This window comes from Scyliorhinus torazame, chromosome 19 (assembly GCF_047496885.1).
Source record: "Scyliorhinus torazame isolate Kashiwa2021f chromosome 19, sScyTor2.1, whole genome shotgun sequence".
Classification (NCBI taxonomy): Eukaryota; Metazoa; Chordata; class Chondrichthyes; order Carcharhiniformes; family Scyliorhinidae; genus Scyliorhinus; species Scyliorhinus torazame.
Genome location: NC_092725.1, coordinates 84,611,925 through 84,624,130, shown reverse-complemented (window position 1 = coordinate 84,624,130; position 12,206 = coordinate 84,611,925). Strand labels below are relative to the sequence as shown.

General features: G+C 47.9%; 1 protein-coding gene across 3 annotated transcripts in view; it reads right to left on the bottom strand.

Moving 5' to 3' along the window:
- The window catches only part of LOC140396267 (polyglutamylase complex subunit TTLL1-like), a 120,543-nt gene that overhangs the window by 23,128 nt on the left and 85,209 nt on the right, over nt 1-12,206 (bottom strand). For all 3 annotated transcript variants that reach the window (XM_072484645.1, XM_072484647.1, XM_072484646.1), the window contains 5 exons: nt 11,494-11,674; nt 9,914-10,048; nt 9,189-9,297; nt 7,180-7,323; nt 4,787-4,873 (listed from right to left, as the gene is read on the bottom strand). In XM_072484645.1, coding sequence (XP_072340746.1) covers nt 4,787-4,873; nt 7,180-7,323; nt 9,189-9,297; nt 9,914-10,048; nt 11,494-11,674 — 656 coding nt within the window. The remainder of the gene's footprint in view (nt 1-4,786; nt 4,874-7,179; nt 7,324-9,188; nt 9,298-9,913; nt 10,049-11,493; nt 11,675-12,206) is intronic.

Here is a 12,206-nt window from a genome sequence, read left to right as displayed (position 1 = left end):
ACATAGCGCCAGAGGCCTTACTCCAGGAGGTGCCATATCCTATCCACTGCACTACCAACATCACACGTCACTCAATGCACCACACACTCATCACTCCCCCATCAGTAATCTCTAAAATTCAGGACTCGTACCTAATATTCATACCCATTTCACTCTCACATCTTATGACTACTGTAAGCCTCACCCACGACTTGCAGCTTTCACATGCTGTCAGCTATACAGCTAAGACAGGCTCATTACCCAAGCACATAGCAACATACTCACCAACATTCTTTACTCTTTCATGAAGGATAACATGAGGGAGCACCAGAAACCTGACCGGGGACAGGCCTGAGCTCCTCTGAGAAGGCTTTACTGCAAATTATTGAGACCATCCATGATGATGGGTATGTTCCTGCCTTACGTGTCTTCTCAAGTTCCGCTTCTCCTTCATCCTGTTATCTGTCATGAATTACAAGCTGCAATGGTGTGACAACCAATATGCCCCAACACCATTCCCTCATCCCAATCATCTCCGTCTGCATTTATGCTTTCAGATATTCAAAGAACTGCCACGTAGTCAACCAGTGCAGCCTCACATTGAAGCTACTGGGCAAAAGCAACATCTGAAGAAGCACTTTCATTTGTACTAACAATCACAGCCACAAGCTCAGGTATTGGCACTATGTATACTTTAGAGGGTACTTTGAGTTGGGAGCAGACGGTGAACAACAGCATGCACCCCTGTGGTATTAAAGGTATTACGGTACCTGATAGGCTAAAGCATCATTGGTGGAAACTGTATGCTTTCTATTGGTTAGAATGTACAATAGCTCCATACTGCTACGACGACCGTATTCATCAACGGGCACGAGACGTCCTGCCTAATCGACTCTGGGAGCACGGAGAGCTTCATACACCCTGACACGGTAAGGCGCTGTTCTCTCCTCATCCACCCCATTAATCAAAAAATCTCCCTGGCTTCCGGTTCACACTCAGTGGAGATAAAGGGGTTTCGTGTAGCAAACCTCACAGTCCAGGGAAGGGAGTTCAAAAATATCCGTCTCTACGTCCTTCCTCACCTCTACGTCCTTCCTCACCTCTGCGCGGCTACACTCCTGGGTTTAGACTTCCAGTGTAACCTTCAAAGTCTGACCTTCAAATTCGGCGGCCCTATACCCCCCCTTACTGTCTGCGGCCTCGCGACCCTTAAGGTCGACCCGCCTTCCCTGTTTGCGAACCTCACCCCAGATTGCAAACCCGTCGCCACCAGGAGCAGACGCTACAGTGCCCAAGACCGGATCTTTATTAGGTCAGAGGTCCAAAGGCTACTGAGGGAAGGTGTCATTGAGTAAGAGCCCCCGGAGAGCTCAAGTAGTGGTGGTGAAGACCGGGGAGAAGCATAGGATGGTCATCGACTACAGTCAGACCATCAACAGGTTTACGCAGCTGGACGCGTACCCTCGCTCCCGCATATCCGACCTGGTAAACAGGATCGCGCATTATAAGGTCTTCTCCATGGTGGATCTCAGGTCTGCCTACCACCAGCTCCCCATCCGTACAGTGACCGCAAATACACTGCCTTCGAGGCAGATGGGCGGCTCTATCACTTCTTAAGGGTTCCCTTCGGTGTCACCAACGGGGTCTCGGTCTTCCAGCGCGAGATGGACCGAATGGTTGAGCGGTACGGTTTACGGGCAACATTCCCGTACCTCGATAATGTCACCATCTGCAGCCATGACCAGCAGGACCCCGACACCGACGTCCGAAAATTTCTCCAGACCGCTAAAATCCTTAACCTTACATACAACAAGGATAAATGCGTGTTTAGCACCGATCGTCTAGCCATCCTCGGCTTTGTAGTGCGAAATGGAGTTATAGGCCCCGAACCTGAACGCATTCGCCCCCTTATGGAGTTCCCCCTCCCTCACTACTCCAAGGGCCTGAAACGTTACCTAGGGTTTTTAAGCTACTACGCCCAGTGGGTCCCCAACTACGCGGACAAGGCCCGTCCCCTGATCCAATCCACAGCTTTTCCCCTGTCGATAGAGGCCCACCAGGCCTTCAGCCGCATCAAAGCAGATATTGCAAAGGCCACGATGCACGCCATCGACGAGTCCCTCCCCTTCCAGGTCGAGTGCGATGTTTCCGACGTAGCTCTGGCGGCCACCCTCAACCAAGCGGGCAGACCCATGGCCTTCTTCTCTCGTACCCACCATGCTTCCAAAATCCGCCACTCCTCAGTCGAAAAGGAGGCCTAGGCCATAGTAGAAGCTGTGCGACATTGGAGGCATTACCTGGCCGGCAGGAGATTCATTCTCCTCACGGACCAACGGTCGGTTGCTTTCATGTTTGATAATGCACAGTGGGGCAAGATAAAAAAACGACAAGATCTTGCAGTGGAGGATCGAACTCTCCACCTACAACTATGAGATCTTGTATCGTCCCGGGAAGCTAAACGAGCCTCCTGACGACCTGTCCCGCGGCACATGTGCCACCGCACAAGTAGACCGCCTCCGAGCCCTCCACGAGGACCTCTGCCACCTGGGAATCACTCGCTTTTTCCCTTTTGTCAAGACCCGCAACCTGCCCTACTCCATCGACAAGGTCAGGACAGCCACCAGGGACTGCCAAATCTGCGCGGAGTGCAAACCGCACTTCTACCGACCAGAGAAAGCGCACCTGATAAAGGCTTCCCATCCCTTTGAACGCCTCAGCATGGACTTCAAAGGCCCCCTCCCCTCCACCGACCGCAACACGTACTTCCTGAATGTGATTGACGAGTACTCCCGTTTCCCATTCGCCATCCCCTGCCCCGACATGACCGTAACCACCGTCATCAAGGCCCTCCATAACATCTTCGCACTGTTCGGGTTCCCCGCTTACATACACAGTGATAGGGGGTCCTCCTTTATGAGCGACGAACTGCGTCAATTCCTGCTCAGCAAGGGCATCGCCTCGAGCAGGACGACCAGTTACAACTCCCGGGATAACGGACAGGTAGATAAGGAGAACGGAACGATCTGGAAGACCGTCCTACTGGCCCTACGGTCCAGGAACCTCCCAGTCTCCCGCTGGCAAGAAGTCCTCCCGGATGCCCTCCACTCCATCCGGTCACTGCTTTGTACGACCACCAATCAGATACCCCACAAACGTCTCGTTGTCTTCCCAAGGAAGTCCTCCTCTGGGACCTTGCTCCCGACCTGGCTGGCAGCACCCGGACCCATCCTGCTCCGAAAACACATGCGGGCCCACAAGTCGGACCCGTTGGTCGAGAGGGTCCATCTGCTCCATGCTAGCCCCCAGTACGCCTACGTGGTGTACCCCGACGGCCGACAAGATACAGTCTCCCTACGGGACCTGGCGCCCGCCGGAACCCCATGCACATCCCAGCCACCAGTCCCACCCTCTTCTCCACCGCAGCACCTTACAGGAGGATCGGTCCTTCCACCGGCCCCGTCTAGGCCCCCCCACCCACCGACACCCCCCGCAGGCACTCCCTTCCCAGGTCAACCGTTTTCCCCACCGTCTAGGGGTGCTGAAGCTGCCATGAAGATCGAAGCCACGCTCCGACGATCACAAAGGACGACCAGGGCCACCACCCCGCCGGACTCTTTATTAACAGGGGGTGAATGTGGTATTATAGGTATTACGGTACCTGATAGGCTAAAGCACCATTGGTGGAAACTGTATGCTTTCTATTGGTTAGAATGTACGATAGCTCCGCCCTGCTAGGCGGGGTTTAAGAACCCGTGCCGCCCCAGCAGTCTTCATTCTGTACCTGAGCTGCTGGGGGAAACATCTAGCTTATTAAAGCCTTCAGTTGGACTACAACCTCGCTTTAGTAGTCATTGATTGTGCATCAACCCCATATTTTGCTTCCTATTCTTTATGCGCAATGATGTCCAAAATGGCCATGTGAGCTGCTAAATTGGCTCCACTGCACCACCAGTGCAGCTGCTGTGGAAGCCCCAAAGAAATATAATGGTGGCCGAATACTTCTAGCTGCATGGCACTCACTGATTGACGGGGCATTAGCATGGGTGTACCACACATGCACTGGAAGCATGCAGAATGGGCAAATCATGACCTCAGCGTCTCAGCTGATTCTATGCTCATTCTGCTAATGTAGACCCCAAGGGACAGCTAACACCCTCTCCTAACACACCAAAAAAAGGCTCTTGACAAACTCCCTGCATGATCGTTTACATCCATCTAACAGACAGAGGGAAACTCATTTAACATTTCTTTGAGAAGGGCGGCATGGTGGTGCAGTAGTTAGCACTGCTGCCTCACGCCGCTGTGGACTCGGGTTCAATCCCGGGTCACTCTCCGTGTGGAGTTTGCACATTCTCCCCGTGGCTGTGTGGGTTTCACCCCCACAACCCAAAAATGTGCAAGGTAGGGAATTGGCCACGCTAAATTGCCCCTTAATTGGAAAGATTAAAAAAAAGGAAAAGATGAAATAGCTGAATAAAGCCAGTATACAGAAGCAGTGTCATGTCCTGTCATGGACTTCCTTTAAAATCCTGGCAGCAGCATTGTTTTCAAACCCTTTTAAAAGGCAGCCAGTTGGAGCAATCGGACAGCTCGTGGCGCTGGTAACCAAAATAGATGGCTTACCGGCACGACCTTTCCTCAGTGAATGTCCAATATGCAAACACAATAATGCAGGTCACCCATCGTTCTCCTGGTAATTAGATGATCTGGCTGCTAAAAGGCTTCAGAGGCCACTAAGCTGTTAATGAGTAGTTATAAATCACTGAATTGTATCAATAGCAATCTTCAGTTATTCAGTGTTTTTTACCTCAATAAGCCACGGCTTCAGTTTGCTATCAATGATAATGTCATAGCCATAACATTCAAAGCAGTGTTTGTCATTGATCATCACTGGCTGAAAAACAAAAGTAATAATAATCTCAGGTAAAATGTTATAATCTGCATGAATGTTAATACAGGTATGAACAGGGCGGCACGGTGGCTTTAGCACTGCTGCCTCATGGCGGCAAGGACCCAGGTTTGATCCCGGCCCCGGGACACACTGTCCATGTGGAGTTTGCACATTCCCTCCGTGTCTGCGTGGGCCTCACCCCCACAACCCAAAGATGTGCAGGGTAAGTGAATTGGCCACGCTAAATTGCTCCTAAATTGGAAAAAAAAATGAAATGACTAAAAGCACTAGATACAGCAAAGGCTATTGTATCCCCTCCCACGCCGGGTGAGTCCTGCCACTCCGCCCCTACGTCCGCATGCGATTCTCCCACCGCCCCCCCAAACCGGCGAGGCGGAAATCACGGCTGGCCGCTGGGAAAATCGCGGTTTGCCGTTTGTAACGGGCGAGCGGCGATTCTCCGGCCCGGATGAGCCAAGTGGCCTGCCCAACACGACAGGTTCCCGCCGGCGCCATCCACACCTGGTCGCTGCCAGCGGGAACAGCGCGGGAACGCTGGGGGGGGGGGGGGCGGCCTGTGGGGGTGGGAGGGGGGTTCCTGCACCGGGGGGTCCACTCAAAAGGGGTCTGGCCCACGATCAGTGCCCACCAATCGGCGGGCCGGCCTCCCTGAAGGAGGACCTCCTTTCCTCCGCCGCCCTGCAAGATCCATCCGACATCTTCTTGCGGGGCGGCTGCGGGGAGGACGGCAACCGCGCATGCGCGGGTGACGTCATTTACGCGGTGCCGTTCGCGGCATTTGCACGGCGCCACTTTTACACGCCGCCAAGGCCCGGCACGCGTAAATGACGCGGCGCCGCTCCTAGCCCCCCGGGGGCGGGAGAATAGGGGTCTGGGAGCAGCCTCCGACGCCGGAGTGAAATACTCCGGTTTTGACTCCGCCGTCGGGACTTAGTCTCCCGATGGGAGAATTGCGCCCATGGACTCTGACATTATCCCAGTAGCAGTTCTAACCTGAGCCCTAAGGCTCCAGAACTAGCCGTACCTCTGACTAAGCTATTCCAGTTCAGCTACAACATTAACATCTACCTGGCATTGTGAAATGTTTTCTGTACTGTCCACAAAAAGCAGGCCAAATCCAAAGGAGCCAATTACATCTCGTCAGTCTATTCTCGATCATCAGGTATCTTTGACAGTACTATCACGGAGTACCAACACAGTAAGCGCCTGCTCACCGACACTCTACCAGGGCCACTTGACTCTCGGCTCATTACAGCCTTGTACCAAACATGGACAAAAAGGCTGCAGTCAAGAGATAGGTTGAGAGTGACTGCTCGTGACAGTAAGGCAGCATTTGACCGAGTGCAGCATAAAGGGAAATGGAAGTCAATGGGAATCAAGGGGAAAACTAGCCATAGAAGTACCTGATGTGGGATTCTCTGTTGACGGGATCCTCTGCTTCGCTGGCAGCATGCCCATGCTCGCGAGTTTCCTGATGGCGTGGATGGCCCCAATGGGAGACCCCATTGGCCAGCTGCGGGAACGGAGAATCCCGCTGCCGGTGGGGGCGCGTTGCGCTGGAACACGGGGCTGGTGGGACGGAGAATCCCGCCCCTGGCCTCAACTGCAGAAGAGAGGCTGGGAATTCTGCAGTGAGTAACTTGCCTCCTGTCACCCTAAAGCCTGTCTATCGACAAAGCACAAGTGAAGAGTATGACAGAATACTTTCCACTTGTTTGGATGAGTGTAGCTCCAGGAATGTTCAAGAGCTTGAACACCACCTAGGACAATACAGCCTGCTTAATCGGCCCCCCATCAACCACCTTGAACATTTTCTCCCTCCACAAGCAATATGGCCAAGGTGTACTGTAGCAACTTGCCACGCCTCCTCTGACCCACGTCCTCTGGCACCTAGGACAACAATTAGCAGAAAATGCATGGGAACACCACTACCTGCAAGTTCCCCTTCAGGTCACTCACCATCCTTCTTGCAAATATTTCACTGATCCTTCAGTGTCACTGGGTCAAAAATTTGGAACGTCTTCCCTAACAGCACTGTGGGTGTATCTACAACACATGCACCATGGCATGATTGTCCACACGTGTCTTGCCTCCAATTAAATCTAAAGTTGGAGGTAGATTGAGTTCAAGATTGACATTTTAAATATCCACACCCAACCTGGCTCAAACCCACCCATTCTTTGGAGGTTAAAATTCTCCCCCGAGTTGGTTACATACCAATGTCCTTGTCAATTTCTTTACACCTTTTCCTCTTCTGGATACTCACTAAATATCAAAGCTATACTCACAGCTGCAGCTCTGAGTGATTGTACAATCATCCAGTAGATTTCATCAAACAGCCTATCAGTGACCGTCTTTCCTCGTGTGCTCTCCAGGTGGAGTTTCAAATTTGCCACACTCCACTTTCCACCATGAATAGGATTGTAGTCATCCTTTTAAAATAGAACAAAGGAATATTTGAAAAGTTTTTTGTTGTTGCTCATACTAAGGCCCAAAACTGCAATCCCAGTCAGCAGTGAGTCAGGACCATTGCCAGCTTTGCAAAACCAGCTCCTGAAAAGCTGCCCTGGAAGTTGTGATTTTCATTAGTGTAATGTTTCTGACAACCCCAGAAACAGAGGCTGCAAGGTGCAGCGGTGGACTAGGCAAAAAGCCAGACTCGATTATCCAGCACTCTGACCCGGCTACAAAAGAAAACAATTTTTAAAAAAAAAACAGCTCTCTGATCCTCACTCCAACACCCACATCATGCCCTCCACCCAACCCTCATGGCCTTTTATGGCCCTAATGCCAACTTAGTGCCAACTGATGCCAATCTATGTCCCCCATCCACCGCCACTTTACCTTGTACTTCCCATGTCAACCTACCCAATATCCACCATGGGCAGACTTCAGGACCCATGCTGAGAGGAAATAGAATTAAGTGTCAATTAGTTCACTGTTTACAAAAATCTCTCACTGATTAAAAACCCATTCACTACATTTAAATTCCTTCAACCACTTAATCTCTTATAACAACAAGCATTATAACTACTTGGAGCTGTCAATCAAACTGTGAACTGACAGATACCCTATGAACTGAGAATCAAACTATGAACTGACAGGCACTCCATAGTGAGATAAATAAATTGTGAAATCAGTCATGCACCACTAATCCTATAATGATCGGTTTATATGAACAGCCGGAGTGCAATGGCAAACACTGATTTTTTAAGACTTGCAGACAACTTTTCAAATATTTAAACATGCGGGCTAATGTTTGGGGTTTGGTGGGAGGATGGGATCATTGTTATTGATATGGGGATTGACATTATATTCGTTACTGATTATTGTTTATTGTTGGTGGAAATTTGGGAGAAAATGTGAAAAAGGAGAATAAAAATATTTTAAAAAATCTTTTCAAATATTTAAAGGGAAGAGGATTCAAATGCCTTGACAGCTTATTTGATAGTTTTTAATGAGTTTATCCATTTTCTATGCACATGCATGCCTACTTTTAACAATGCCAAAGGGCACTTGACCTCTCCAAAAAGCATCTTATCTCTCCAAAAGGACATCTTACCTTTCCCAAAGATGTTTGGGATTATATCCAAAAGGCTACCATACCTCTTCAAAAAGATTCTGTACCTCTCCAAAGAACTCCGCTAACTTTAGACCTTCTCCTGATTGGTCCAAAGTGCACAAGTTGTATTTTTGACATCCCACTAACGAAAATTGGATCTGACTAGTGGCAGCTGCACTTCAACATGTGCAGTTGCCTCCATGAACCATGGATGTGCAAAGTACAACCTGTCCTTGCAAAAATGGTGGTGGCTGGGTTCAGGGGCTTGACTTTCTGATTTGGGCATCCAGTGTCATTCTGGCTAAACCAGAACCCTCTCCATCGATGTGAAAATTCAATCCAAAAATTACAAATTGCTTGCAACGAATATGAAGTTCACAAAATTCCCCATAATTTGCCACTAATTGACATCAAATTTGTAATTGTGTCCAATAATGAAGGTATGGAAAACAAAACATTCACTAAGCAGGGATGGTCTTTTCAGATTGTGATTAAAGAATAAATTAAGAGAATTTTATGTTTCATCTTCTTCATGCAGTCTGATTCATCAGGAAAAAGTAATGTAAACATAATCCTTTTGTGAGCACAAAAGTTACCAGAAAAAACAATTAAAACTTTTTCCAAAGAACTGCAGGTCGTCTACTGGGATTTTGAGGATTGATCTTCTGCATAGATGACCCAGAATTCTCTTAGAGGACTAGCATTGTGATTGATTTCATTCCAAACAGGTCTTACCCCATGTTTCTGTATGGCAACATTTGTAAGATGCACAAACATGTTGTCTAGTTCATTATTACTTGGAGTGTATTTGACAGTGCAGAAACGGCAAAAGCCCAGTTTATACCTAGAAAAAAGATTTTTAAAGTATGTATTTTCGATGCACAAACTAGCGGACAAATAAAGACTTTGGTATCACACATGAAAAAAATTCCATCTTGCACCCTTGCGATTTTAGGTATTAGTCACTTTGAAAACATGCAAAAAACACATGGCTGCAGTTTATAACGGAAAGCTAAAGTTACATTCTGATACTGTCATCTCGCTCCAATGGCCAAGGACCCTTACTGGGTCCAGGAAGCACTCTGGCCCCTTCTGGTTTACAAGGATCCCGCATAAGAGTGACATTTTCAAACATATCTTGGCCTCTCCCGTCCTATCCATGGACCACTGCCTTGGTCAAGCTGTTAGACATTAGCTCTTTCATTCACCATTCCCACTAGTTGGGGAGGGGATTAAAATCAACCTCACAGTTTCCATACCCACGACTACTTCCATTTTGCATTGTCAGATGTCAGTAGCTCAGTATTTGCAACAGGTTTTATGAAATAAACTTCCAATGAATGTTTGTATGCGTTTGAAAGATGCGTCCAGTGCAGTTGCATCCATGGATCAAATTTAATAAGCTGCAGTATCATTATCTGAAAATAAAGTGGTTGAAGTTTGAAATGGATTTAACTTACATGTAACATTTTAATGGACGAATTGAAGTTACTAGCACATAGAATCGGAGGTCAAACTTCTTCCCACCAATTAATAATGGACTGTCTATGTAGAGGGAGATGACATACGTTTCCTTGCAAGGGGTAGTCACAAAACTGCAAAAGAAATGAAAATCAATAATGGCACTGAAGGACATTGGATCTCGCATTTAGCAGCATGTGGAGGTGAAGAGTAAGCAAGGTGAAGAAGCTCTAAAAAATAAGTCTGACTTTTCTTTACAGGAATCCGGTAAACCTTTGGGCTTTGTTGCTGCTTTTCGTCCACTGCTAGCTTTTAAAGTACTTGTGTTCTTGCCACTATTTCCAGGTGGAAAATCCTATACTAGAATGCGACTGAGTCACACCAATGACCCAGCCTGTCTAACATCTGGGCAATGGAAAGGGACATCAGGGCAATTGAGTCCCATTTTGAGTTCCTTAATTGAGGAAGAATGTCAAAGCCATGGGGAGACACTGAAAGAGATCCACTAAACTGATATCAGGGCTGAGAGCCTTCCGTTATGGGGAAATAATAGAGAACATGGGACCTTCTTCATTACAAGAAAGAAGATTGTTCGTGGATGGTTTGACAGAGATGTTTTAAGCTATTAGTGTTTATTTGATTTGATTTGATTTATTGTTACATGTACCGAAGTACAGTGAAAAGTATTTTTCTGCGGCCGAGGAACATACGGTAATTGATACGGTAAATAGGGAGAAACAATTTCCACTTGTTGATGAGTCTTCGATTTAGTATGCTCCATTTTCTTCTGTTCTCTCTGTTTTCTTTTTAATTTCCTTTTAGGTGGGCAATGGTGCATGGTACAGTGTGGTGTGGCAGGGAAAATAACCATCAACAGCTCCAAACAGCTTTTGTAGCGGGAATTGAAGGGAAATGTAAGAGGCAAAGAACAAGGACAATGGCTTTGGTCTTCAGCAGTACATTCAGAAAACTGTGAACACAAGTCTTTGTGAAGTAGCTGTTCAGTTACGCTATTGTGTCTTTAGTAAAATGTATTCTTCAAACACAGAGCTCCTCACTAAGTCTTCCTTGGACCTGTGTAAATTCCTTGGCAGAGAGTGGAGGGGTGTGGGGGGGATGAAGAGCGTAAAATATTGAGGGGCACGTGATTTCCATGTGAAGTTTGACTCCTCTTTCCCTTATCCTGCTGTTGTTTCTCCTCCGTTATAATAGCAGTAAATATTTGTCCATTGAACGTCCCATACCTGGTCTGGTCCACTGTTCCTCTCATTTTGAAGTTGCATAGTTCCACATGGTCTGTGACAACTCTCACATTGTAAATGGGAAAAAGCACTCCAGGCTCAAATATTCCTCACTTCCACCAGTCTCAGTCTCAGCTGTTACTGGCAACAGGTACATCCTAAAAATCATGTTCAGTTACCTCTATGTTGCAAGCATAGCTCCTGAAATTGCAACACACCAAACCCACTGTGTCATATTTTAAAATATTTAAATAAACACCATGAAATCTCCCGCCAAGTCCCCATGGAGCTGATTTACTTTCACAGAGTTAACGTGGACCATTTATTTCAATACTTACTTAGGGCCTTTGTTATCACGAGACCATTTCTTGATTTGTGAGAGCTTATTGATAAGAAAAATCCCCTTTCCCTGAGCCTTTCCACAGGGTTTCATGATCCAGGTGCTGTTTGGATTTTTCCTAAATTCTTCCACAAACATGTTATAATCTGCCGGTAGCATAAATGTAACTGGAACAAAATCTTTAAAAACAAAACAGGAATCCTTAAAAAATGAAACATATGCAACAGTATAGTTAAAATCAGATTGTATCAGTGTAAAAATACCACCTATAACTTATTAAACAACAGGGTGGAACAATGTCATCCCTCCTCCAGTGGGGGCTCGGACCGATACAATTCCTCATAAAAGTCCCTGAAGACCCAATTGATGCCAACCCCACTCCGCACCACACTCCCTCCTACCCTTAACTCCCCCGATCTCCCTAGCTGAGTCCCGCGTCCGAAGCTGATGCGCCAGCATCCAGCTTGCCTTTTCCCCATACTCGGAAATCGCCCCCTGTGCCTTCCTCCACTGTGCCTCCACCTTCCTGGTGGTCACCAGGTCAAATTCGGCCTGGAGGCTGCGCCTCTTCCTCAACAATCCTTCCTCAGGCACCTCCGCATACCTCCGGTCTACCCTCACCATCTCCCCCACCAGCCTCTCCCTCTCCCTCTCCTCCCTCCTCTCCTTGTGGGCCCTAATGGAGATCAGCTCTTCCCTAACCACCGCCTT